We start from the raw sequence: 27,949 nt of genomic DNA on the forward strand, positions 1-27,949 counted from the left end.
TATTATTATTATATATTTTTTGTAATAGCAAAATATTATATGGACATTATTACTGTTATTGAAGCCATTCCTCTCGCCAGCCCAATGAGAATTTATTTATTTAGTAAAGTTTTGCCTAATATGAAGTACAAGACTCAGTTGTTCCACTTTGTTTGTGTATTAAATTCTGTTTCATTTCAATAGGGTAATTGTTGTGTAATTTTATACATTTAGTTTTGTTTTCTTAAATTTTGCCTCTTTTTTTATGGTCAATATCAAGTTTAATCATGTTCAATGTTCATTTCTCACAGTAACTGGTTTGTGTCTGTGTTTTTTCAAATTTGTGTCAGTCTTTCCTTCTTTGCTTGGGCATTAAAATTGTTTTGATACATAATTATGACTGGATATATTTATTATTATCAACTATCATTGTTTGGGATTTTAATAAAGCCTGCATAACTTATTTATTCTAATTGTTGTAATATGTTGTATTCTAATTGTTTAAATATCTACTAAAAACAAGGGCCATAGATAATTTGTGCATATTTTCAGCTTTATTATATTCAACACTATATAAAGACACATCCTTGCAGTTTGGGTGATTATGATTACAGAGAAAAGACTCCAAATGATGCACATAAACAAAGCAAATCATTAGAGAAACCACTCAGAAAAACAGAATTTAAAGTAATTTAAAATAAACCAAAGACAGAAAGAGAGCTCAGAGCAAATAAATACATTTATTAGAAAGGGGTGTACCAATGATGTGAAAGATTATAAGGGGATGTTGGTAGGAAAATGAAATGTGCAATCAGGTCTTCATGCAGAATTCTTGCCTAAGAGGGAAAGCCTGTATCTCAGCAGATCGGACAATTTGGAAAAGATGTTAAGATGTTTGGGGTGAAGGGAGTGTATTTTCTGATGGATGACCGCTCCAAGATATAGTAACACATATCCAGTGGTGTAAAGTAACAAATTACAAATGTTCAAACTACAGTTTGAGTATTTGGCTGATTTAAGTCACTTTCTAAATAAAAGACACGGCACCTGATAGAAGGAATATTTTTCATATTAAAGGAAGTTTTAATTCTAACACCTGAAATTTATAATTTAGTAACGGCTTTTTATTTCTTGCAGCTGAACAGCAATGATCACCTCAGGTACAAGTGCTTTATTCAGCTAATCATGTGAGCATGAATGCCATTTTTGCTAATTAAAACCACGTCGTGTGAAACTCTGAATATGTGTTTCATTTCGGAGTTGGTCCACCAGAGGTCGCATTTCTGTTGCGGATGCATGCTTGGAGAGCCTTCCTGACTGAATGACTGAAATATGCTGTTTTCCACCAAGGCAACTCGCGTACTGAATATAATTGTCTAAACTGGCAGTGGGAAGGTTAAAAAGAACCAAAACAAAGACAGCCGAATGGGTCATTTAAAAACTTTAGCAATGTTTTTTTTTTAGATAAACAAGAATGTCCACTTAGTATGTTTCTTAAATATCTGCAAACATTTAATGGTATTTCTATGCTTTAGAAAAGTCAAAAACTTACACACAGCACCTTTAAGGGGTGATGCAGAAAACCATCCAACAAAAAAGGTATTACATAACTGTTAAGAAATGGAGAAGGGGGAAAAGGAATGTTTTGGCTGCACAGGAAGTTTAACACACAAAAAAATGGAAATTTATAGAATTTGCTAACACTGTATGGACCAGCAAACCAATTTTACAAACCAATTTTTAGTTCACTTACACATACACTAATGCATTTGTTCATGGATTATATTACATGACCTAACAATGAACAACACATTTATTGAGCAATACAGAATCTGCCACGTAAACTTAACATACTGTATTAATGTGTTAATGAATGCATTAATTAATGTGAACAACTAATGAACAAATATTAGTAACACATTAGATAATGCACACTTTAAGGTTTCTAATTCCCTTAATAAATGCTTTGTTAATGATAGTGATAATGAAGTGTGGTCACATCATCCAGGTGGATGCTGCACACTGGTGGTGGATGAGGAGATTCCCTCCAATGTGTAAAGTGCTTTGAGTGCCCAGAAAAGCGCTAAATAAATGTAAGGAATTATTATTATGTTAGCAAAGAGTCCAAAAACATGAACAATGGGTCTGTTTTAAAGTATTAAAGGGGAAATCTTGTGTTGGACTTACACACATTTGAGATGGGAGAAGGGTTTTATTTGATATGACAACCATTACAATATTTGATTAAAGTTCAGCTCAAGTTTGTTCCTGCCTGCACCCGTATCTGAGTTTGCTTCAGTTTGATGATTCATGGATGTTCCTATACTGCAGTACTACACACTTTTAAACCCTCTACAAGCTCAGGGGAACTGAAAGCTGTATACCAGCTTGCCTTTTCATCCATTTTATATATTATTTAAAATATACAAGAAACATGGAATTAATGAGCTGATGTCTCTTATGAAAAAGAGGTCTGTTCTTGTTTGCTATTAATATACTTTCACTCTACTTTAAAGTACTTCGTAGAAATATACTTAATATAGCACTGGAGTATACTTGACAGCCCAAGAGCATGAGAGCGCACAACTGGCATAGCAACGTGATGTCATACTTCCTGTTTCCCTTTCCGAGAGCTCAAATTATGGCTCTGCTGCACAAGAGCCTCTGTACTTCTGCATGTAAGTTTAATACTTTTACTATTACTTTTTTGGGGGAAATGATAAAGAGATGTATGTGTATCTGTGATTTAAATGTCTGTCTGACCCTCAAAGCCTCAAACACTGATTAAACACATAACATAACATGTCAGTTTTTAACACAGTCAAAAAACTATTATTTATTCCCTTAAAAGTGTTTGTACTCTTCTTTAACATACAGAGTTACAAAATCAAAAGTGAAGCTAAACCAGAACTTACGGATAAACTCATTAAATGATTAAATAGTTGGCTAAAACAGAAGTTAGTGTGACTGTGAAACATGAGGTGTCATATCAGGGGTTAACCCAACTGCATTCCTGAATATACATACTGATGAAATCTGTATGTGTGAAATGACTAAAACTTAAGTTTGTTCTCTCTCTCATCATTGGGTCTGTTTTAGTAAGTGCTTCTATATGAATCAGCATTGATTGCTATAAAGTGTGTGATGTTTTTAATCTCAGTATATTGTCATCTCCAGGTGATGGTCAGCGGCTGATTGTTTCCTCAAAACTCTGCTAATGTTTGCATTGGTGTTTTAGCTGCAATATGGCAGAGGAGCGAGTAAAGGACTCTCTCTCAGAGAAACACAGGTATTGACTTTGTTTTTACACAATTTCAACACTTTCTCTGAAGAACAAAGATCAACAACAATGCGCTTATTTGTGTGGCTAATGCCTGATCAAATGATGGACAAAGCTTAAGTTTACATGTTCAGGAAATGCTTAAGATCATTCAAGGTTAGAGACAGCTTGATCTGGTGTCATATTTACCAGAGCTGAATATGTGTAATGTGTCATGTTTAAAGTCCAGTCCAACATCAGAATTAAAGCTGACCACAGAACAGTTTTAGCTTGTGCTTATAGAGGAGATAAAATAGGAGATAAACTAGAGCTTCATTTAATTAAATTATGCATGTTAAACTTATTGTGTATGGTTCAATGAACGGCATTTTTAAATATTTTTGTCTCTCAGACCAACAAAATGCTGATACTGTTTTTGTATTTTATATTTCCTCATCTGGTTTCTGTGGTGAATTTTTACTCATGTCAGGTTACATAACAAGATTTTAGAGGCAAATATGTTTTTCAATGAAGCTGAAATTGTGCAGAAATAGAAACCAGCACATTATTCGTCTGTTTACCCATGATTCCTGATTCCTGTCTGTTTACCCATGATCAGACAGGCCTTCAGCCAACAATGAGTTTGTGCTGAATTAAACTAAACACTTTTACGAACTCATATTTGGCTGATAAAACTCTTAAATGTGACTGAAGTTTATTCTTTTGGTGTTTTTTGTCTTCAGGGTGAGATCAAGATCATGTGTGTCCAGCTCTATGTCTCTGAAGAGTGACTGCTCAAAAGATTATCCACCAGTGTTCAGTCAGAAAACACCATCATCTGCCAAAAGGTATCTTGTGTTTTACGATATTAATTACACATAGACTGTTCGAAAATTGTATTGTTCAAACAACACATATCTGTGTACAAACATCTGTGTATTCAATTTATGTCACATTATAAAGTGGATGATCAGTAATATTTCAAAAGTTGATAAACTTATTGCTAAGAATAGCATAAATAAATGCAATAAACCAATACCTGAAGGGGCAATATGTAAGATTTGTTCATTTAGAATTAACAAAAAACACTAAAACTGTGTTGAATTGAATGATGTACTTACATTATCTCAAATATGTTTAATAATGTTTAAATATAGAGAATGTATTCTACATATTGTAAAATAGTTGTCCCTTTATTTGATTATAAAAGACTAAAGTAACAAATATATGTAGCCTATTTACATAAATGCAAAATAGATGTTTCTCTAGGTTATTTGAATATTTTGTTAGGGTAAGAAACCCACATTACACCTTCAAAGTAAAAAAAGTCAAATATCATGAGACAAGTCATTAACTTTCTCCACAACTTAGTCACATTTGAGAGAAGCAGAACTATGAATCACCAAATAATATTGAGCTTCTCATGACTGATAGGACAATTGACCAGGGTGACAAAATGAATTAAATTATTGGAGATGTACAGTTTATTTATTTATTTCCTTTATTTAGCCAGGAGATCACATTTAGACAGTTCTGTCTCTTCTTCCAGTGAGACCTGGTCAAAATGGCAGGCAGCACATAAAGTTTCACATAAAAAATAAAAATCACAAAAAAAATACCACAAAGTTACAAAATCACTGTTCATAAAAAACATTAGATCATAAAAAACAATTACAGTTGTCCTTTAAGATGTTGAATAAAAGATGATTAAAAGTACTCATAGTTGGAAGATGCTTAAAAGTACTCAGAGTCGGAAGTCTAAAACCTAATTTTAGCCTAAGCTTTTTCAGTAACTTGTCAATGTGTATATCAAAGGCTAATCTCTCATCAATCCAAATACCTAGATATTTATAAAAGCTAACTCTTTCTATTTGAACACCGTTCAGAGTTGTAATTGTCTGGTCTGTTAACTTCGTGCGGCCACGGCTAAAAGTCATGTATTTAGTCTTTTTTGAATTTAAAACCAATTTTATGCCATGCAACGTACACTGTAATACTTGAAAAGCAATCTGTAGATGCTGTGCAGCTTGGTTTAAAGAATGTGCCGCTGTAAATATTATTGTGTCATCGGCATACAGGTGTATTTTAGCTGATTCTATTCCATGACCTAAATCGTTAATATAAATAGAAAATAACAACGGAGCTAAAACAGATCCTTGGGGAACCACAGTGTTGACATTTAGAAATGGTGAATTATAATTTTCTACTGTCACACATTGAGTGCGTTCTGAAAAGTAGTTTTCAAACCAGTTTAGAGCAGATTGAGTAAAAACTAAAAGCCTAAGTCTCTGCAACATTTAGCATATAGCTTTAGATAAATGAATAAATAGAGCAGCACAGGACTCTTTACTGTCTAAAGAGGATGTGATATCATTTAAGATTAGTGTAGCTGCAGTAACAGTACTGTGTCCCGATCTGACCCTGACTGATAATCCTGAAGAATATTATTAACTGACAAATATTGCTTTAGCTGGTCGTTAATCAATGATTCAAAGACCTTTGCTAAAATCGACAGTCTGGAGACAAGACGGTAATTATTTGGGTCTGCAGGATCTCCCCCTTTTAATAATGGGGTAACCATAGCAGATTTGGGGTATCACATTAGAAGTGAGACTGAAGTTAAATAAAGAGGCTATAGGTTCTGCAACTAGATCAGCTGCCAAACGTAAGAAATAAGGGTCAATTTGATCAATTCCTGGAGATTTTTTAATATCTAGAGTCTCTAAAGCTTTATGGACCTGTGCGACAGTGATGGAGCATGAACAAATGTGAGGAGCTGTTTCGAACAGATTCAACAAATGTATTAGAAGTATGGGCAGATGAGTTGGGAGACTAATAATTTGGGAAATTAGAAGCCAGTTTAGGTACTGAGATAGACTTGACTAATTTCCAAAAATGTACAGGATTTTTAAAGTTTTTGTCTACCATAGACAAATAATAATAACACTTTACTCTTTTTATTAACTTTGTGCACTTATTTCGTAAAGCTGTATGTGAATTCCAGTCTGTAAAATTGTTCGATTTCTTTGCCTTGGCCCATAAAATATTCCTTTGTTGTATAGAGGTAGAAAATGTGTGATTGAACCAAGGATTATCCTTACCACTTATCTTAAATCATTTAATTAGGGCATGTTTATCACAGATAGATAAAAATGTGGATCTGAAGTAGTCCCAGGCCATGTTAACATCAGGTATACATGAAACAACACCCAGATCACTGAGATAAATATGCCGAAAAAAGGCTTGTTCGTTAAAATGCTTAAAAAATCTTTTAAAAGTATATCGCGATATAGGTAATGGTTTTTACAGTTCCTCACGCAGACAACAGCGCAGTGATCCTTAATGTTATTGCAGAAAACTCCCGTTGCTGGATATCTATGGTCAGCATTAGTTAAAATTAAATCCAAGAGAGAAGATTTATCCGGATCCTTTTGATTTATCTGAGTTGTTGTTTTAATCAGCTGGACCAAACGAAAAGAGTCACATACCTCCTTAATCAACTTGGAGTAAGATGAAAGCCAGTCCCAGTTCAGGTCGCCGAGTAAAATCAATTCAAATTTAGTCCAATCGTGAATAAATTCTGCAAGTAAAATCCATGCTTCACTTGAAGACGTTGAGGGCGGGCGATAACAACCACCAACGATAATGTCCGAGCCGGAGACCAAGTGTAGTCTAAACACCAACAATTCCATGCTGTTTTCTTTGCTAGTCGAATGTATGCGGGAGCAATTTAGGTTGGACTTCACGTATATAGCAATTCCCCCTCCTTTTTTCATACGATCACATCTGAAGACATTATAACTGTTAATATTAATCAAGTCATTTGTAACTGATGCCTTTAACCATGTCTCTGTGATTACCAATATATCCGCATTAGTCGTTTCTGCCCAGATTCTTAAAGAGTCCATTTTATTTATCATACTACGCATATTCAAGTGAAAAAGCATAGTCCATTTGTGGATTTAAGTTTACAGTTGAAGTCAGAATTATTAGCCCCCCTGAATTATAAGCACCGCTGTTTATGTTTTTCCCCCAATTTCTGTTTAATGGAGAAAAGTTTTTTTTCAACACATTTCTAAACAGTTTTAAATAGTTTTAATAACTCATTTCTAATAACTGATTCATTTTATCTTTGCCATGATGACAGTAAATAATATTTTAGTAAATATTTTTCAAGACACTTCTATACAGCCTAAAGTGACATTTAAAGGCTTAACCAGGTTAATTAGGTTTACCAGGCAGGTTAGGGTAATTAGGCAAGTTATTGTATAACGATGGTTTGTTCTGTTGACAATCGGAAAAAAAAAATAAAAGGGTTGAAGGGGCTAATAATTTTGAACTTAATTTTTTTTTTTTTAATGAAAACTGCTTTTATTCTAGCCGAAATAAAACAAATAATGAGGGGAAAGAGGGAAAAATATTATCAGACATACTGTGAGCATTTCCTTGCTCTGTTAAACATCATTTGGGGAATAGTTAAAAACAATAAAATCAAAGGGGGGCTAATTATTCTGGCCTCAACTGTAGTTTATAAAACTTGAACAAGTTAAAGTAGCCTGGACCGTCATTACAATGCTGGGTTCACACCACAGCATCACTCACTCTAGATGCTTTATAGAAAAATGTCTTGAACTTGTGTGGAAAACATGATTGAAGCAAATACTGTGGGTTCGAGGCAAACGTTTAGCTCATTCAGTGTCATTCAAGCTGCCCACTTTATATTGATTTTATATGCAGTCTGCTCACACAAGCACTTCAATTTACATTTTTTTGTGTGAATCATATGCTCTCACATATTATATGGATTTGTCCGGCAGGTTTGACACATGATTTATAGGGATTCTCTTAAGTGCTGATTAGATAAACACCATAATTGCAAATGATGAACTAGCCTTGTTAATTATCTGTGTACGCTGCTGCCGAAATTTGTTTATATTAAAACATCACTTCCTCAACATTAAATTCACATTTTGAGGGAATCATGTGAACCAATGATTCAGTAAAGCGAATAATTTCACCTGAGTGTATTCATGTCTTGATAAAGATAAATGTATAAGTATAAAACATACCCTCACTGTTAGTAACTTTGAATTATGTTGAATGAGAATGAAGAAACTCAAGTAGTAAAATGTCATCCTCATCATGGTAAGTTGAGTCATGTAGATCAAGAAGGAGAAAAATAAACAAATAATCCAAGTAACAAACCACACAAATATAATCCACAGATCAGGAAAACAAAATTACAAACACAATAAGATTTTGGTGTGAATTGTCATATTTCTTAACTTTAATATTATATTATACTATATTATATGTCTACTTGTATGAATTTAATTGTGTAAAACAGGGTAACAAACGTTTTGGTGTAAGATCATTTCATTAGGCTAACCCACTTTCATTAACATAAAAAATAAACAATAAAAACCTTAAAAATGGCTAATAGTTTATTAACGTTATGGGAAGAGAGGGTCAGTTAGGTTTTGACTCTTTTTCCTCTGGTGTGTTTGTCTACAGAATGAAATCGGGATCATGTGTGTTCAGCTCCTTGTCTCTGAAGACTGATGGGTCAATGGGTAATCCACCAAAGTTCAGAGAGGAAACACCATCATCTGCCAAAAGGTATTTTGTGTTTTACATTATTGGTCACGTGGACAGTTTTGAGCATATTAAGTGAACCAACAATTCAGTAAAGTGAGCAATTTCTGAATGAATCAGTATAATTGAATTCACAATGAACCGCCTGAGTAACTAGTGGTTCAATCTGCTGTGACGAGTGCTGATAAATCAGGGACTCAGTTGAAGTATAGTGAATGAGAAAGACAACTACATTTTTAACTCCATAACGACTTTTGTGTGGGATTTCTCTGCTTAATTTAACACATGACACAGCAGTGATCTGTCAAATCTGTCCCGACTGTCTCTCTGTTATGAGCACTACAGAACATTAATTATTTTCAGTGTTTGCAAGATGTTTTTTTTGTCTATAAATGTATGCCTAAAAATTACAGTAGTTTTATTTGTTAACAGTGTTGAACATGAGTTACCAGATTCAGGAGGCGAGACTCACAGGAGCCACAAGAGTTTCACAGACAATCTCCTGAAGATCTTCCAGGTGGGAAAAACTAATTTTCATTCATTAAAGGGACTAAAATAAGTCCATGAAACACATACAGAATGTTTGTGTTGCACTACCGAGTCTCATTTTAACTTGTTTTAAGGACATCACATCAAAGTTGGATCAGCCTGTAGTGTGTTTTTCCACTTCAATTTTGAGTGTCGCTCTAAATCCAGATCTCCATGGGTTAATAAATTGGATTTCCATTGATAATGTCTGTGTGATGTTGTTGTCAGCACATTCAACTATGTAAAGAACAAAGTCTTAATCAGAATATTTAATTTTTTCATAATTCATCTCGTGACATTAAGTGGGTCAAACTTATTCCTGAGAATGAAAATGAAATGAGCTTCTCTCTACCCAGAGCTACTGTTTGCTTGTTTGTGGGCGTTCAGCCGGCTGTTATCATGTGGTTTGGGTTTGAATGCAGGAGGCAGGAACTAATTAGCAGCCTAATAAGGTCAAACTGAGAATTCTGCATCATTGCAGTCTTTTCAAACAGATTACTAAATCAAAGAACATTTATTTTCAAAAAGAGTTGGCTCATTTAAAAGTGGAAATTTTTGGCATTATGCAGGTATGTCTTTGGAAAATATTCACAGTTTTCTGATGAGTGTGAAAATCATGTTGGCAGATGACACAAAGACATAGCACTACTAAAAAAAGCTTACTAATTTTAGAAAAAACAAAACATTGTTTTGTTTTAATTATGAATGTACATAAATGAAAACTGACCATTTATAGTTCAAATCTGAAAGCCATTGGCCCTGTTTTAGCCAAGCTTTGTTTAGATATTTTTTAGACTATGGTTCCCACAGCTAAAGCAACTGTTCGGATGTATTCAGGCACTCGTCAGGTATTTGTATCAAACTGCTCCTTAGTTTCTTAAACATCGTATCCAAAACCTTCTGTTGTGCTTTGATGTGATTTGTGACTTTTGTAGTTGTGAAATATTTGAAAGCATTTAACATAGTGATATGAAAGTATAATGTTCTCAAAACCAGCTGGATGTACTTTAGCTGTGTGTTTATCTAAAAAAATGACCTTTGAATGTCAATGTGTCAACAGTCTTATAGTATAATGTATCATAATGTATTTTCAATTATCGAGTAGTTTGTGGATGTAAAACAATATGCAAATGAATGTTTTTGGCTAAATATTGTTCTTCTCTTTTCTTCAATCATAGAATCTTGAGAGCAAAATTATCACATTTCTGAAGAATGAAATCGAAAAGTTTAAGAAAATCGTACAAGAAGAAAACAGACAAGACTTTATAAAGGACTTTAATGAGAACAGATGCAGTATCACAGAAGCAGCTCTTGATATCACACTCTTCTTCCTGAGAGAGATGAAGCAAGATGAAGCTGCTAATACTCTTGAGGGTAAGAGACTTATGGCATTCTGTCAGCCTGACACTTACAAATATCATAACTACTTTTTTTTTTTTTATTAAAACTATTCAAGTATTCTTTATTTCTATAGTGCTGTTACAATAGATATTGTGTCAAAGATGCTTAACATAGATAAAGTTCAAATAAATTCAAATGCTTGAAAGAAATTTAATATATCAAAATTTAGTTTCCTAATAAACATGCTTTTTATATTATTTTAATGAAATTAAAACAGCCAACATTTTTTTTAACTTGTGATCTTTTTCTTTATACTGCTTATATATGAACTGCACATATTTTAAACACATCACACGTCAGTATTAATATCATCTGACATCACATACAGCTCATGTCTTATCCGTTTTCAGAGGTTTCTAAAGTATCCCCAAAACTGTGATAGTAAATAGAAATGTGGTCCTTTGTGCACAAATGGTTATCCATCGTGTACAGTGTCAAGGCAGTCCTATTAACATCTCCCTGTTGCTGAGCCCTATTGTCAAAGCTCAATCAGTCACAGAATCAAACAAGCATATTCTAAACTCCTTAAGAGCTGTCATGCAATTTAGATATAGTGACAAAAACAACCAACAAAAAAAATAAAACAATAAACAAATAATAACCTGTTACCCATGAAACTTACAACAAACTTAATATATATATATATATATATATATATATATATATATATATATATATATATATATATATATATATATGTTTAATCCCCTTAAATAGTACATCAAAACAACTCTTTTAGAAGTATACTCAAATTGTATTTGGCAAATACGTACACAATCATACATAGCATCTTATACAGTGAAATGCTTAGACAACCACTCGTAACCTTAAAAATAATACAGCACTATATATATAAAAAAATAATAATAGCAATAAGGATCTAAATTGTGAGGTAAAAGTTACACAATACAAAATAAAAACAAATATATAAAATATTGTAAAACTCTAAATATGTAGTGTATGTGGCTGTATGTTACTCCTTTAAGTTGTTATAGGGAAGAAACATTAGATTAATTGAGGTTTTCTGGTGTTAGGGGAAATATAAGAAACAACTTATATGTGAAGCAAAAAAGTAATAACTTAATAAACAATGATATAAAAATATATAAAGTAATTTTTAACCATATTAAAAGTGTTTTGTTAAAACAAAGAAATAAATAAAATAAAACGATCAAACTAAAGCCCAACCCACTACACTGAACCAAATGAAAAAGTAGAAATCAAAACCATAATCTTCACATAACAACACATAACTAAACTATGCAAACCATCAAAAACAAAACTACACCGTAAACTAACTAAGAACACAAGCGCTATTCTCTCAGATTTAATAGAGCTCTCATAAAGTACACAATGTTAGCAATTAGCAAAGCGAAGATTATCTGATGTTATCTGATAATCTACAACCTCTAATCAGAAAAGGTTAGGGCAGTATGGAAAACACATAGAGATGTTTAAATGATGTTAATGTCACCCTTAACAGTAGAGAGTAAAACTACAGCTCCACAGCTAATCACATGAGAAGATTGAAACATTTAGTAAAAGACTGGGGACTTACATCTGGAAAAATGAAGACTATAACAGTTTTAATGCTTTGTTTAGGAGAGCTGTTCTTCTTTAACCAGTTAAAATGCAGCCTGAAGAAGAAATATCAAAGTGTGTTTGAAGGAATTGCTCAGCAAGGAGACTCCACACTTCTGAATAACATCTACACAGATCTCTATATCACTCAGGGTGCGAGTGAACAGGTCAACACTGAACATGAGATCAGACAGATTGAAGCTGCTTCCAGACATCATCAATCAGTAGACATACAGGTTGAATGCAAACATTTGTTTGAAGCACCTGAACAGGACAAGCAGATCAGAATTGCCCTGACAAAAGGAGTTGCTGGCATCGGGAAATCAGTCTCTGTGCAAAAATTTGTTCTGGATTGGGCTGAAGGAAAAGAAAATCAAGACATCAGCTTCATATTTCCTCTTCCATTCAGAGAGATGAACTTGAAGGAGAAAGAAAAACAAAGTTTGAAAGACCTCATAACTCAGTTTTTTCCAGAGACTAAAGGGCTAAACCTTACACAAAGGACACGATTCAAAATCCTGTTCATCCTTGATGGATTGGATGAATGTCGTCTTCCTTTGAACTTTGCTGGCAATGAGATGTGTCAAGATGTATCGTCAGCAGTCTCTCTGGATGTCCTCCTGACGAACCTCATCAAGGGAAATCTGCTTCCTTCTGCTCTCATCTGGATCACCAGCAGACCAGCAGCTGCCAGTAAGATTCCTTCTGACTGTATCGACCAGCTGACAGAGATACGAGGATTCAATGATGCCCAAAAGGAGGAGTACTTCAGAAAGAGACTCACAGACCAGAATCAGGCCAGAGAAATTATTGATCACATTAAAAAGTCAAGGAGTCTGTTTATTATGTGCCACATCCCAGTTTTCTGCTGGATTTCAGCCACTGTTCTCCAGAACGTTTTGAAGGAGAAAAGTAACACTGAACTGGAACACAGGGCTTGTGCTGAAACATTGCAGAAATCTCCTAAGACTCTGACACAGATGTACACACACTTTCTCCGCTTTCAGATCCAGCAGAGCAGAAGAAAGTATGATGGGGAAAACACACCAGATGTTTCTTGGGATAAAAACCTCATAATTTCACTGGGGAAACTGGCCTTCCAGCAGCTGGAAAGAAACAATGTGATTTTCTATATGAGCGATCTGAAAGACTGTGGCATTGATGTATATAAGGCATCGGTGTACTCAGGCATGTGTACCCAGATCTTTAGGAAGGAGACGGGAATCATTCTTGGTACCATGTACTGCTTTCTTCACTTGAGCCTTCAAGAGTTCATAGCAGCCCTTTATCAACATCTGTTTCTTGACATTGACAAGAAGCGTGTATCTATTTTTAGACAGAAAAGCAAAAATAAAGGCATAATTAATATGCTAAAGGCTGCAGTGGACAAAGCTCTGGAAAGTGACAATGGACATCTGGACCTTTACCTTCGCTTCCTTCTCGGTCTGTCACTCCAGTCCAATCGACAACTCTTACGAGGCCTGTTGACACAGCAGGACAACAGTGACCCGGGCAAAGAGGAAATAAATGTTTACATCAAGCAGAAACTTGAAGCGAATCTGTCTCCAGAGAGATCCATCAATCTGTTCTACTGTCTGAATGAACTGAATGACCAAACTCTGCTGAAAGAGATTCAGTCTCACCTTAGTGAAGGAAGTCTGTCATCTGCTGTTCTTTCACCTGCCCAGTGGTCTGCTCTGGTCTTTTTGTTGTTGACCTCAGAGGAGGAGCTGGAGGTGTTTGAGCTTCAGAAATTCCAGAAATCAGACGAGTGTCTCAACAGACTATCAGCCGTCGTCAAAACCTCCAAAAGAGCTCTGTAAGTCAAAGTATTTCTTTCTTTCATCTAATAAATAATAATCGTATGCCAAAATTCAATAATTACGGTGAACATATTTCATTTGGCAAAAAAAAGGAGATTTGTGACAAAAAAAGAGGATAAATTGACAAATGTCCTACATAATCTTTAATACATAAAGTAATGACATCCTTTCCATTAAACTGTGTCACTTTTACACTTACACAATTCAGGAGCCATGTGCACCCACTGACAGGTAAAAAGCTACTGCTTTCTCTCTCTCTCTCTCTCTCTTGACTGTAGTAACCAACATGACTGACCAATGTTGGCATGCAACAATGCTTTCCAAACATTTCATTGGTGTCCTCCAAATTTATCCACAACCTATTTGTTTTATACAGCTCCAAATCAGATATTTGTATATTTCACCTTCAACAGTGCATAACATCATTAAAAGATTCAAAGAATCCGGAGGAATTTCAGTGTGTAAAGAACAAGGGTTGCAAGCCTAAGCTGAACAACCGTGATCTCTGATCCCTCAGGCGGCACTGCTTAAGAAATGTCATTCATCTATGAGTGATATCACCGCATGTCCAGAGACACCCTCAACGTTTTTGGGCTCTGGGATGGACCATCTTACAGTGAAAATGTGAACTGTGGTCAGATGAATCAGTTTTTTTTAGTTATTTTTTGGGAGAAATGGACACTGTGTGCTACAGACCAAAGAAGAAAAGGATAATCCAGCATGATCGCCTCACAGCAAGTAGGTCGCTGGTTCGAGACCTGGCTGGGTCAGTTGGCATTTCTGTGTGGTGTTTGCATATTCTCTCCATGTTCATGTGGTTTCCCCCACAGCCCAAAGACATGCGGTATAGGTGAATTAAATAAACTAAATTGGCCATAGTGTAAGAGTTTCCCAGTGTTGAGGTGCAGCTGACAGGGCATCTGGTGCGTGAAACATTTGCTGCATAAGTTGGCGGTTCATTCTGCTGTGATGACACCTGAAGAATAAAGGGATTAAGCTAAAAAGAAAATGATTGAATGAATGATTAAAGAAAAAAAAATACATATATAGTGTTTAGCAGAAATGAGTACAGTCCCATCTATTTCTAAGACAATATTTTTTGTCTTGTTTTATTTTCATTGAAATAAGATTTTGTTCACTTTATTTAACATCTTTAGGTATATAAAGATAATACATTTAAATTCAAATGAGATGTTGCAAAAAATAACAATTCAGCTTCACAGGTGTTAGTAATTAATCATTAGTAAAGTATATAACCAGTGCACATGAAGCAAGAATGAAGAGAAATATCTGCTGAGCAGACTTCTAGAAAGCTTACCATTTCCTACCAATGCGTAGGACCATGTGATAGCAGTTGTGGAATTGGGTTTCATTCCCATTCCCTGGGCGTTTCACTGGTAAAAAAAGAGCACTAAAGAGCAGATCCCCTAAGAGAGTAACAAGGTGGAGCAACACATCATTTTAAACATGCCGTTCTGACAGTGCATTTCTGGGTGAGGTGGTTTGCTCTCCCTGGATGACAGGCACGAATACTGCATCACATGTCTGGGGTTCCAGCATGTTAAGGTTGACTCACAAACTGCTCATGCCCTCACTGCGAGATTATGTCTTGAACATTTCTCTTTATTGATTATGTCCTTCATAAAGGCTGTTTTTTTTTTACTGTTGATGTGGGACAATAAGAAAATATCTTAATATTAAAAAGGAAACATAAGCTTGACAATAAAAGTTCCTTCCAATGTCTTAGCAAATGCCCTTAAATAATGCAGTTAGAGTTTACACCAAGCATCAAGTGTTCATTGAGATGTGTTTGAGACTGTGTTGTCTGTCATATATTTCGTCTGTCTTTTCGGGAGTTTTTTTCTCGTAAGGTACGGCTTTAGAAAATTATGACATGAGACTCTGCTGGGTGGTTGTGCTTGTTTACCAACACTTGTTTGGGTCTGTAATTTTATTAGCATCTTAACCAGTGGGATATTCTAAATGATGAAACAGGTTTGTGGTGTTGCCTGCTTTTGATGACACGAGTCATATGCACAGTTTGCTGTGCACGTTTCTCTGTTTTGTGTCGGATTGCAAAAAACAAAGTATCTCCAGACTACTGATGTTTAGTGATGTGTCTGTGACTCTAACCTTTTTATCTTATTTTTTTCTTAGCCCTCCAAGTGTTTTATCAAAAATGTTTTATATATTGTGATAATTATTGATATCCAATTATAGCCCAGCCCTATACAACACTTTATTTCAAATGAATTATATTTGAAGTCAGATCGCTGAGTAACACTAAAAATATTATTATATATTATGCCAACGCATCCGCCTTTGCCTTTAAGTCACAGCTCGTGTTTATAATAATATTCTTCAGGTGAAGACTTGTTTAGGGGCATGTAATCATCTGGTTTTAGCTAGGTTTCTGTTAGACAAAGTACATCTAGCTTTAGAACAGTAATCAAATTATTAACAAAAAGAGTTTTAGGGGACTGAGAGGTTCGGGGAACAGACACTGTCTATGTTTTTATATCTAGGTGACTCTATGTGTTGCAGATTATTTGAGTTAGGTTAATTGTGGAGACTAGCTGATGGTTGGTTAAGCCAACCGTCTAATCCATAGCAGAGTGCGAAAGACTTAGGTGACCTACCAGCTTTGGTGGTTTACACCATCCCTCAGGTTAGAGCCCCCTCTACAATGCCTTCGCCCTGAAATATAGTCTATTCGCTGAGTGGTGCGATTCTCCCTGAAAGACCCTGAACTTGCTAGATCAGTGTTGTGTTATCCTTCTTTTAGGATAAGCTAGAGCATAGGCTGTCACCCTCCACACTGAAGGTTTACTTTGTAGCCATCTCTGCTCACCATGATGTGGTGGATGGCAGCACATTTGGGAAGCATAATCTAATCATCCAGTTCCAGGTGTGAGGTGATAAAATCAATCCCACCCCCTCTCTCTATGTTGTCCTGGTGGTCTGCCGAGAGATCTGTTCGAACCACATGACTCAGTATCCTTAAAAAATTCTGTTCATGAAGATAGTGCTGCTAATCGAATTGGGATCGATCAAGAGGGTAGGGCATCTGGAGGCATTTTCGGTCAGCGAATCGTGCCTGGAATTCAGACCAGCTCTTTATCTGTTACGATGGTTGGCAGAAGGGAAGTGCTGTATGAAAACAGAGGTTGGCCCACTGGATAGTTAATGCCATAGCCTATCAGTGCCAAGGTAAGCTGTGTCCCCTGGGGTTAGAGAGCACACTCAACAAGTGTCACCTCCTCTTGGGCGTTAGCAAGTGTCATCTCTCATAGATATCTGTAGAGCTGTGGGCTAGGCAACACCTAACACATTTGCGAGGTTTTATAATCTTCAAGTGGAGAAAATTAAGCTTGGTGTCAAACACTTGCTGTGGCATGTTTCCTATCCCAGAGATATGTGCACTTATTCTGCTCTGCTAAAGCGAGTTTGCCATTTGACGAACCATAGAGAGTTCCTCCAAGGCACCTAGCACCCGACTCAGTGGAGGAGCCAGGTGCCTGGCCCAGTGCGATATCTGGTATGGCCACTTGGTCTACCCACGTGCTGGGGTTTGGTGCCAGCTATGCAAAATTCCTGTTGGCAATTCTATATGTGTCTGTAAGCCATAGAGTGTTCCTTCTTCTTAGGCAGCTTATCAAGCTAACCAGCTTATCATTTGTAGCACTTCCCCTGGATAGGGCTAGCCCATACCTCTATATTGACATCAGGTCTCCCCTTGGGTAGCAGGTGGTATTCGTAGCGTCCTCCCGCCGTCTGATATTGTTAATATCAGAAAGGTTATGGACTGCAACAGGCTCAGAAGTAGAGCCACCAATATGGATGGGCTGTGAATTACAGTTGTGTTAAAACTAACAGTGGCAGTCACTGGCATGGAGGAACCTTCAGAAACAAAAACAGGATACAGCAAGCAAAATGAATGCTATTATTGAATGCTATTATTTGTATAAGTAATGGATTTTTTTATTTTTTTGATGAATATTTTTCTTTTCTCCTATATTTCTTAATATATGCTTCTCTGTTTTTTTTGTAAAGTGCTCTGAGATGCAACTTTTAAAGATGCTACAGAAAAAGTTATTCCCTTTGCGTTTTTTTTTCTCTTTAATCTCTGAACCATTTGATGAAATGTTAGAGTAAAAATATCTAAAGACATCTATTTTTGCCATTTAATTTTGTTTTAAAGACTTTTAGAGAAGTGACGCCAGTAGCTACAGTTAAATGTCCTTAAAACTATTAAACACCATATGAACACATATATATTATTTTTGTCCTTTACACAGGCTACAGTGCTGCAATCTCACTTTTCGGGCTTGTGAGAGTTTGTCTTCAGCTCTTCAATCCTCAAACTGTGTCCTGAGAGAGCTGGACCTGAGTAACAATGACTTGCACGATTCGGGAGTGAAGCTTCTCTCTGAGGGACTGACGAGTCAAAACTGTAAACTGGAGACCCTGAGGTCTGAGTTCAAGTACCTGATTGATTTATTGATTGATTTATATATTTTTCTTTGTCTTTTTAAAGTCAGATAAACTGTAAACTGAAAATACTGAGGTAAATGCTTTTCCATTTAACAATGACTACAAAAAATACTTTACAAGAACTTTGCTACACCCCTCTTTAACATTCTTATTTGCATATTTGTGGTGTCCCTGTTGCGGACTAAACAAACAGCAAATAATCTTACTGTTAGTTTTCATAATACGCACAATTTTAAAAAAGTGCAACATCAAGCAACATTGTATCCAGACACTGCCTCTAATGATAAAACACTAAAAGAGTCCTCTTCATGTTGCAGTTATATAAAATGTTCCTGATTAGGTCTTTAGCCAAGACTTAAGGTGCGATTTAAGCTGCGGTCACACTAGAGTTTATGTGTGCGAAATTCTGTCGTATGGCGCTGCGAAAAGCGGTGGGATTAAACAATATTTTTAGACATTAAAAAAAGCGAGCGATTGCTCCATCTTTTAAATTTCTGTCCAGAGAGGTCATGTTTTGATTCTCGATTCTCGTCTTACCCAGTCAAGTGATGCGATTTCGAAAACTCTACGATCTGCGAAACTTACACACGACCCTGCGTTTCCGGTCTGATGCATTTGCGTGCATATGAGTGGAAGTCTATGGGAGGAAAAGCCTAGTGTGACCACAGTTTCATTTACAAACTTATTTCAAGATGATCACATGCTTATGATTGAGCACAGCTGGTCCCACATTAGCTTCACATATTGCGCCAATCAGATGAATAATGACTCAAAAAAAAATAAAATAAAATAACCAGTGTTTCCCACTTCAGTCATCTTCGTCTTGAAGAATGCTTTCGGCTACAAAACGCTCAAGCGTCAAAAGCTTTTACAGCATTGCACCATTCAACCTATCGACATGAATAAGAACCAACAAACAACTTCAGCAAAAGCCCGCGCAATCCCTGAAACTTTAGCCACCCAGCCCCACCAGGAAGACAAATCAAGCTTGAGGTCCTGATAGATGCCGCCAGCTCTTCGCAACACTGTAAATAAAATCTCCTTCTCTGTCCACTTCAAATACCTCACCCTATGCAACTACTATGTTTTCAACCCAAATTTCCAGCAAGATCACAGTCCACAAAATCCGCTTGAACTCACAGACGCTGGTAACCTATCCACGCCCCAAGCCATCACGATGAAGCCGGTCTCTCATCCCTTACTGTTCCACATTTTATACATCTCTCTAAGTCTGAGACTTGCGTGACTAGAATGATTTTGACCACAATGACACAAAGTGAACATTAGTGTCCTCTGTCAAACTGCCAACAGCCAAAGAAAACAATAATAAACAGAAGAAACTCACCTCAAAAGCCTCTTGTCTGTCCACAGATCCATTACATTCCAACAACATGGAGTAATTTGACTGCAAACATATGCGGAGCCTATACTTGCAAACCATGCCTGCTGCTAATTGTTGTTGCTGATCGAGAGAAAAGCTGTTCATAATTGACCCTTCACTAAGCCACACACAAAAACTGCCACCCATCAATCGTGACTTAGCAACTTTAGCTACTTGCACAGGCTCTGTCAAGCTTTCGAGTGAGTGCATATGGATTGTGCAAATCTGATACCCGGATCCTTAAAGTTTGGATGTAATGGTGGAATTTTTTCCCTTTTCAAAACCAAAAACCCAAGAGAAGAAATGCCAGCATGGATCAAACTCTGTGAGGGGCGCTAAAGGAGCGGAGCTAAGTTAGTTTTGTTTCGATATTCCTGACACAATCAGTGATGGACGGCAAAAACTCGCACACCTCTTACCCTAAACAGATCTAAACTGTGTTTCCTACAAAAATACAAAGCAGGTTATGTTTCATAACTGTCTCATTAATTTTTTTTTTTTACTCAATATTGTGAGTAATGCTCCGTTTAAGCCTTCGCCATATACTAATAGCAATAGGTCATGAGTTATTGTTTCGGAAAATACATATCTGCGAATCTGTTGCTAACTTTACTGAATTTACTGAACTTTACTGAACTTTACTTTATTTACATCTATTTCAAGCTACGAATATTTGAGATTATAAATCAACAGAACAAAATAGAGATGTGATCACAAACTGAGAACTTGCAATCAATATACATTACCCCCAGCTGTTTTTCAGTAATTTATAAAGGGCACACAAACATACTGAAAGTTATAGGTAACTTACTGTACATTGTTATGGGTCAGTGATGCTAATATTCGACTCAAATCCATCAGTTTCCCTTTTCTGGCTGTTCTTTCTATGAACTATGTAAAAGCACTGTCATGCGTGTTAAGCTATTAGGCTTTTTGGCTAAAAGTAGAGAAATTACGGTTTAATTTGCTATTATTAGATTATTTTAAAATTTCACCTCCTGCTGAGCATGAGCTAAGCTGTTTAATGGTTAGCGTATGAGGTGGCTAGGCTAAGCTAGTTTCAATATTGATTGAATTATTCTCTAATCAGTTGCCTATTATGTTGTGAATATACCCCTGTAATGCATACTGCAGTCCTTTTTGGTCTGGCTTTCTCAGATATCTCACCTGTTTGCCAAAAATTACATTATATCCCTGGCAATGTCTGACACCAGCGCACACAAATTGTAAAAGCAGTGCCAGGCACGAAAGCTTGACAGGCGTAGCAACAGTAACTAAGGAGGGCAGGGCTTAGCGAAGGGTCAATTGTTGGTCTAGGATCAGCATTTTCCACAGATATTTAAAATGATGACGAGCTGGCTGTCTCTAGACCGGCTGCACAGCTGTGGAAAAAGATTTGTATGGTTTGCGCAGGCAAAAATGCAAATGCAAAATGCAACATCTTGCCAATTTTGAGCAAAATTTTTGACATGGATATACAATCTTTTTTCAAAAAGAAAAATTTAAACAGCAAAGACCTTAACTCCAGTAAAAGTGTGAATCCAAAAACATCAGAGAAGAACTTAGAGGAGAGCTCTTCATTGAAAACTGCACGCGGTAGGTCTGGCGGCGATAGGCTTTATGAACGGGAAGATTGGTTGCAGTGCCTTACGAGTAAAACACCGCCACCTGGAGATTTGGGCAAAAAGGACTCAGCAACATCACAACCTTACTTACAAGAATATCTGAAAACACTGTTTGGTAAGCAGAATCGCTAATTTTCGTCGGATTACTACAAGGCATATGCATTCGTTGAATAGAGCAAAGAGGCGGATGCAATATTCTGCTTCCCTTGTAAATTGTTTCAGTGTAGTTCTAGTGGTGCATACAGAGATCCTGCTTTTATTGTAAATGGAGTGCGTGACTGGAAGAATATTTTAGCAAAGCTACAAAAACACACAGACGGAGCACGACATCATCAATGTACAGCAGAAAATAAGCATTGGATCCAGAAGTGAATCCCCATCCAACTTCTGTCCCTACTTATTAAGACATGAAATTGCCACAAACCAATCCCTACATAACATCTGCCAAATTTCTATATCCCTCATCTTACAAACAGTAGCCCTAGAACCCTTCAGTCATATCCCACAGCATGAAAGCCATTTAAACACTTTCACACCCTATACAAAACACCTTTCCCTGATTTTTTCCTCCTTAACATCACCTCATTCATATCTCACCTACACGTTTCGAAAAACATACAAGCCAGCTCCATTAGAAGCTACCTAAGTGGGATCCATTTTTTTCCATATATTAATTCACGGATCCCCACTAGATGCCATATTCGATTCCCAAACCACCCTTCTCATTAAACCTATCTAGTAATTCCCCTTGATTCTCAGCTTACAAAGGTTACAAAGACACTAAGATAGTGAGTTTGTGTTCTTCACATTACAGTTTCATGTGATGTTTTATGAACAATGTGTTTGCTCTGTGCAGTTAAAAAATCTTATTTTAGCCCTTGTTGAATATTTGAAGTGTGTTTGTTCATCTCAGCGGTTGATCAGTTGATGTGTGATTGTCAAACTGTGTTATGTGGACTGTTGCTGTGTTTGTAGATTGTCTGGCTGTATGGTGACAGAGGAAGGCTGTGGTTTTCTGTCTTCAGCTCTGAGCTCAAACCCCTCACACCTGAGAGAGCTGGATCTGAGCTACAATCATCCAGGAGATTCAGGAGCAAAGCTGCTCACTGAAAATTTGATAATTTGATAATTGATAATTTTATTTTGTTTTGGATCATGAGTTCAGTTCACTACCATGCACACGCTCCTCTCCACTGGCTTTCATCTATACTGACTCTTACTACACACCTGATCTAAAACCTCTATGTCTCATTCAAAGCTCTTTTTACATCTACAAACACAATAATGTAGTTTTATTGCCGTTATTAATGCGTTCATATAATGTATTCTTCATTAGGCAATCAGAATCCAGCATTCAGCAGACACTGTAAATGTGCTATTGTAATGAATGTGCATAATGAGTGATGTTTGATCAGAATAATTCTGACTGCCTTTGCAAGTGTTTAGTGTTTGTTTACTGACTAAATGACAATCTGTGTGTCTTTACAGTCTGGATCATGGAGGACACAAAAGGATTACAGCAGGACCACGCAAATGTAGGGCATCTGTTTCGGAAGCCTCCTGGACGCCTACCTAGCGAGGTGTTCCAGGCATGTCCCAGCTAGAGGAGGCCTTGTGGAAGACTCAGGACATACCAAAGGGACTATGTCTCTCAGCTGGCCAGGGAATGGCTTAGGATCCCTCAGTGTGTCACCGTACCTTGTGTTCTCACTCTCTCCTCCAGTTCTATGTTACAGATTACCTTCAGTTACCTGCCTTTCAAGAAATCACAGGTCATCGGAGTGATTCTCTCCACCTGTTTCTCATCCCTTTGTTCCTATTTATAGCACGTCATTTCCCTTCATGTTTGTCAGTCTGTTGTCGTTGGTGTGTATGCATAACGGTCTGTTACTCACCACATATTTGTGTGCAGGGCTGCCAGAGAACGAGTCTCCCGTTGTTTTTGGACTGTTTCCACAGCACTTCCCCGGCACTCACCCGACTGGGTTTTTTTTTCTTTGCAAAGACTTTCTCCTAAATAAATACTTTGTGTTCTGCACTTGAGTTCACTCCTTCTTCTACCCGTGACACAGAGGAGCTGGAGGAAATGTCTGGGGAGAGGGAAGTCTGGGATTCTCTCCTAAGACTGCTTCCACCACAACCCAGCTCCAGAAAAGTGGATGAGAACAATTGAATGAATTAATAAATACCATAGGAACGGTATTGCAGAAAATGTTAATAATAAAATAATAATAATAATAAAATAATAATAAAAACCTTGCCTTTTCCAAACCGCAGTATACCTAGAAAATGATTATCGTCACATGCCTAATGCACGCACACACATAGATGCTCCCTCTCTCTCTCTCTCTCTCTCTCTGTATTGAGTGTTATGTAATAAATATGTCTCTTCTTTTTTTCAGATGCCTGTTTTCTCACACTGGATCCAAACACAGCAAATACTGAACTCATTCTGTCTGAGGACAACAGAAAGGTGACGTGTGTGTGGAAGAATCAGTCATATCCTGATCATCCAAACAGATTTGATTATGCGTCTCAGGTGTTGTGCAGAGAGAGTGTGTGTGGACGCTGTTACTGGGAGACTGACTGGAGTGGAGATGTGTGTATATCAGTGTCATATGAGAGCATAAGCAGGAAGGGAGCTGGTAAAGAGTGTTGGTTTGGCTTTAATGATCAGTCCTGGAGTTTGTTTTGCTCTTGCTCCAGTTTCTCATTTAGACACAATAACACAGAGACTCGTCTACCAGTAAAGCCGCTCAGCAGTAGAATAGGAGTGTTTGTGGATCACAGTGCAGGAACTCTGACCTTCTACAACATCTACAATGACACAATGAGCCTCATCCACTCAGTCCAGACCACATTCACTGAGCCGCTCTATCCTGGGTTTAGTGTTGATTCCGGAGTATCAATGAAATTGTGCTGAAGACTGAGACTAAGGAGACATTTACCCATAATTCAGGATCAGTCAAGCCTGTTTCACACTGCAAGCGGCAGCATCGCTTAAGCAGAGCATGAGCAGCGCGTGTTTTTTCGACGTTCATGTTAACAGATTAGAGCTTTCATACCGCACACAGCAGCAGCGCATCAAAGCGAGGTGTGAGTGTTGCTGAAGCAGCAGTGCCGCGATAGTTTCGGCGCTGGGTCTATTTTTGCTGCACTGCTCACGCTCAATTAAAGTGACAGTGCATTGATAATGACCCAAACACACTGAATGACAGAAAAAAGTAGCTCTTTTACCCCATAAATGCGTTAATAATATCAACTGACTTGTATATAGTCAATCAAATGAACTTAAACGATTAAAAACAGCGCAAACATTTATTTAGGCCCGAGTTGCATGCTAGTGTTGCCGGAGAGGGGAAATAAAATATTTACGGGAATTGTAGTCCATAGCGAAGTGTATTGTGGGTAGAGTAGTTCGACACGCATGCTGGATGATGTGAGCTCAATGTGTGCTGTGCAGCTGAAGCAGAGGAAGAAAGTTTTATTTGGCTTTGTTTTATGTTCACTCAAGTTGCACTGTGAACCTGACAACACTAAAATAAGTAAAAGAAGTGCATGCATTAATTACTTTTGTCCGTCTCATCCCTTGCACGAGCTGTTACTCTGCTGCAGGACATTACTGAATCGGAGAAAGTAACACCAGTTTGATCATGTATAAATATCAATATAATTATATTGTATAATTGTTATTATTACTATGGGCCTACAACATCCTGACAATCAAACACCAAATGACATGATGTCACAGGCGATTGTCTTCTGAGTGCACTAGACATGAATGATGCTCCTCATAGAGCTTGAAAAACATACAGTCTATATACTTTCTAAAATAAAGACTTGCAGGTTAAAAAAACAGCATAGGAGGAGGTTGCCGCGGGCCTTAGTGCAGGTAAAAAGTTTTTTTTTAAAGGTGCATTTGTATATATATACAGGGGCGGACTGGCCATCTGGCAATTCTGGCAAATGCCAGAAGGGCCGGACCATTCTTTAAATGTGGGCCGGTCAGCTATTTAAAAAAAAAAAAATGTTTGTTATATGTATTGTTTTACATGCAGGCAGCTTTTATCTCTTTTGAGATATGAGTATTATGATGATGATGATGATACTAGTAATAATAATAATAATAAATATTAAGCATTTGCCCAATCGACAATGATCGGCTGGTTTCGAGATGGGCTGATCCAGTTAGAGGTTACGCAGGTGTAATCAAAATCTGGCAAGAATGTCAAATAAACAGTTAGTGCAACACAAGCTAATTGTCAGAGATGGACTGTAAAAAAGGAAAGGTGGTGCTGAAAAGCTCAGAGAAAGCAAAAAAAAAAAAAAAAAAGTATTTAAAATCAGACGCTGCCAAATGCATAAAATTAACTGAAATAGTGTCGAAAGGGCACAGCGCAGGGGCGCAAAAAGGTCGTTTTTTTCAAGCCCCGGCTGAGTTAGTTGGTGTTTCTGTGTGGAGTTTGCATGTTCTGGTGGGTTTCCTCCTGGTTTCCCTGACAAGTCCAAACACATGTGCTATAGGTGAATTGGGTAGGCTTAATTGTCCGTAGTGCATGTAGATGAATGTGTGTGTGTGTGTGTGTGTGTGTGTGTGTGTGTGTGTGTGTGTGCGTGTGTAGGGGGTTTCCCAGTGGGTTGCAGCTTAGAGGGCATCTTCTGCGTAAAACATATGCTGAATAAGTTGGCGGTTCATTCCGCTGTGGCGATCCCAGATTAATAAATGTACTAAGCCGACAAAAAAATGAATGAATGAAATGATTGCATGTATAAATTTGTTATAAATGGGTTGTTTTTGTTCCACTCACATACATTAAATGTTTTAATATCTATTAAATATGGTAGTGCTTATATTATTTCACCATCTGTACACCAATATAAGTAGTAAATGTGCGTGTCTGTGTATGGGGCTGTGTCGGTGTGGTAATGTGGCTACAGTGCCAGGGCTGATTTTTGGGCCCAGTCCGCCCCTGTATATATATATAGAGAGATGTAACTAGATAGAATAGACAGAGATAGATTGATCTCTGCAGCAGCTGTCAAAGAGCTGCACACTGCAGAAGCAGCTTTTTTGAAAGGCAAACACCTGCGTGCTGATTCTGCTCTCCATACGCGCTGCTCACGCACTGCTTTCGCTTGCGGTGTGAAACAGGCGTTAGTTGCAGTGAGATGTTCTGGAGTCTCTTCTGTGTGTGTGTCTGTTAAAAACGTATTTGTTATATGTTGTTTTTAAAAAAATGTAATATTGACTCTTTTTTTATGTTTACAACCCCAGTGGGTCAGGACAACTGTGGCAGTGGTAAAGGCTCTGGCAGCTTTGGTGGCTTTGGCAAAGGCTCTGGCAGCCAGAGATGTATAAAGTACTACAGACCCATACTTAAGTAAAAGTACAAGTGCTCTATTGACTAGAGTAAAAGTAGAAGTGCTCTTTAAGCACCATACTTACAGTAAGTGGAAATACTAAAGTATTCAACATTTTTTGTACTTAAGTATTGCAAGTAGTTTATTTCAAAATTTTCTAATCAAGTACTGAAAGTAAAAGTACAAGTATTGTGTAATGTAGTTATTAAATAAAGCAGTTTTGTTTATTTTAAATATCTTTTTTGGGGCACTTGATTAAGCAGAACGAAAAGAAACATGACTTATGATACTGTTTTTCTCTGTAAATAGTTTCTATGGTACAAAAACTCACATCGTCAGGCCCTTTTACCAGAAAAACCCTTCACTGATGAGATTATTCAGCATGTTCACTCACATACATACTCTCTCTCTCTCTCTCTCTCTCACTCTCACTCTCACTCTCTCACACACACACACACACACACATTTTTTGTGAATTGTGGGGACATTACATAGGTTACAATTGTTTTTATACTCTACAAACTGTACTTTTGCTCTAGCCCCAAATTCAATCCCTAAACCCAACCCTTACAGGAAATTATGGGTAGTTTTACTTTCTAAAAAATAAAAAATAAAAATTTAGTGTGATTGAATTTTATACATAATGTCCACATAATTCACCATCTCCTCATAACACCTGTGTAATACCGATGTTGTTATACATATACATGGGCACACGCACACACAAACACATATAAATACACTCTTTTACACTCTCATACATTCTCTCTCTTACACACACACACAGACGCACACACAGGTACAGGTACAGTTTCTCTCTTACACACATTATTCACTCTCACTCACACAGACACAAACACACACTCACACTTTGGGAGTTTTGAAGTTTGATTGGTTAACAAGCAAACTAAATCCCGTTGCA

At 37.0% G+C, this 27,949-nt stretch overlaps 1 protein-coding gene across 3 annotated transcripts; it reads left to right on the forward strand.

The window, feature by feature from the left end:
* Positions 1–821: 821 nt before the first annotated feature.
* Positions 822–27,625, forward strand: LOC110437835 (protein NLRC3-like). 3 transcript variants are annotated; one of them, XR_015942447.1, is made up of 11 exons: positions 822–2,657; positions 3,157–3,268; positions 3,982–4,086; positions 8,753–8,857; positions 9,266–9,350; positions 10,540–10,735; positions 12,365–14,162; positions 18,465–18,638; positions 22,642–22,811; positions 23,155–23,221; positions 27,337–27,625. XR_015942447.1 is itself a non-coding variant. In XM_088649981.1 (11 exons), the coding sequence occupies exons 2-11, from the start codon at positions 3,225–3,227 to the stop codon at positions 24,587–24,589; spliced, it is 3,222 nt and encodes a 1,073-aa protein (XP_088506107.1). In that variant the 5' UTR covers positions 822–2,657; positions 3,157–3,224; the 3' UTR covers positions 24,590–25,975. The 3 variants fall into 3 exon arrangements, 2 of the variants coding, with proteins under 2 accessions (XP_088506107.1, XP_088506106.1); XM_088649981.1 differs by lacking the exon at positions 27,337–27,625 and adding an exon at positions 24,069–25,975 and having other exon boundaries at positions 22,642–22,786; positions 23,153–23,201; XM_088649980.1 differs by lacking the exons at positions 22,642–22,811; positions 27,337–27,625 and having other exon boundaries at positions 23,155–23,703.
* Positions 27,626–27,949: the final 324 nt, after the last annotated feature.

Source organism: Danio rerio, chromosome 4 (genome assembly GCF_052040795.2).
Source record: "Danio rerio strain M-AB ecotype USA chromosome 4, GRCz13ab, whole genome shotgun sequence".
Lineage (NCBI taxonomy): Eukaryota > Metazoa > Chordata > Actinopteri > Cypriniformes > Danionidae > Danio > Danio rerio.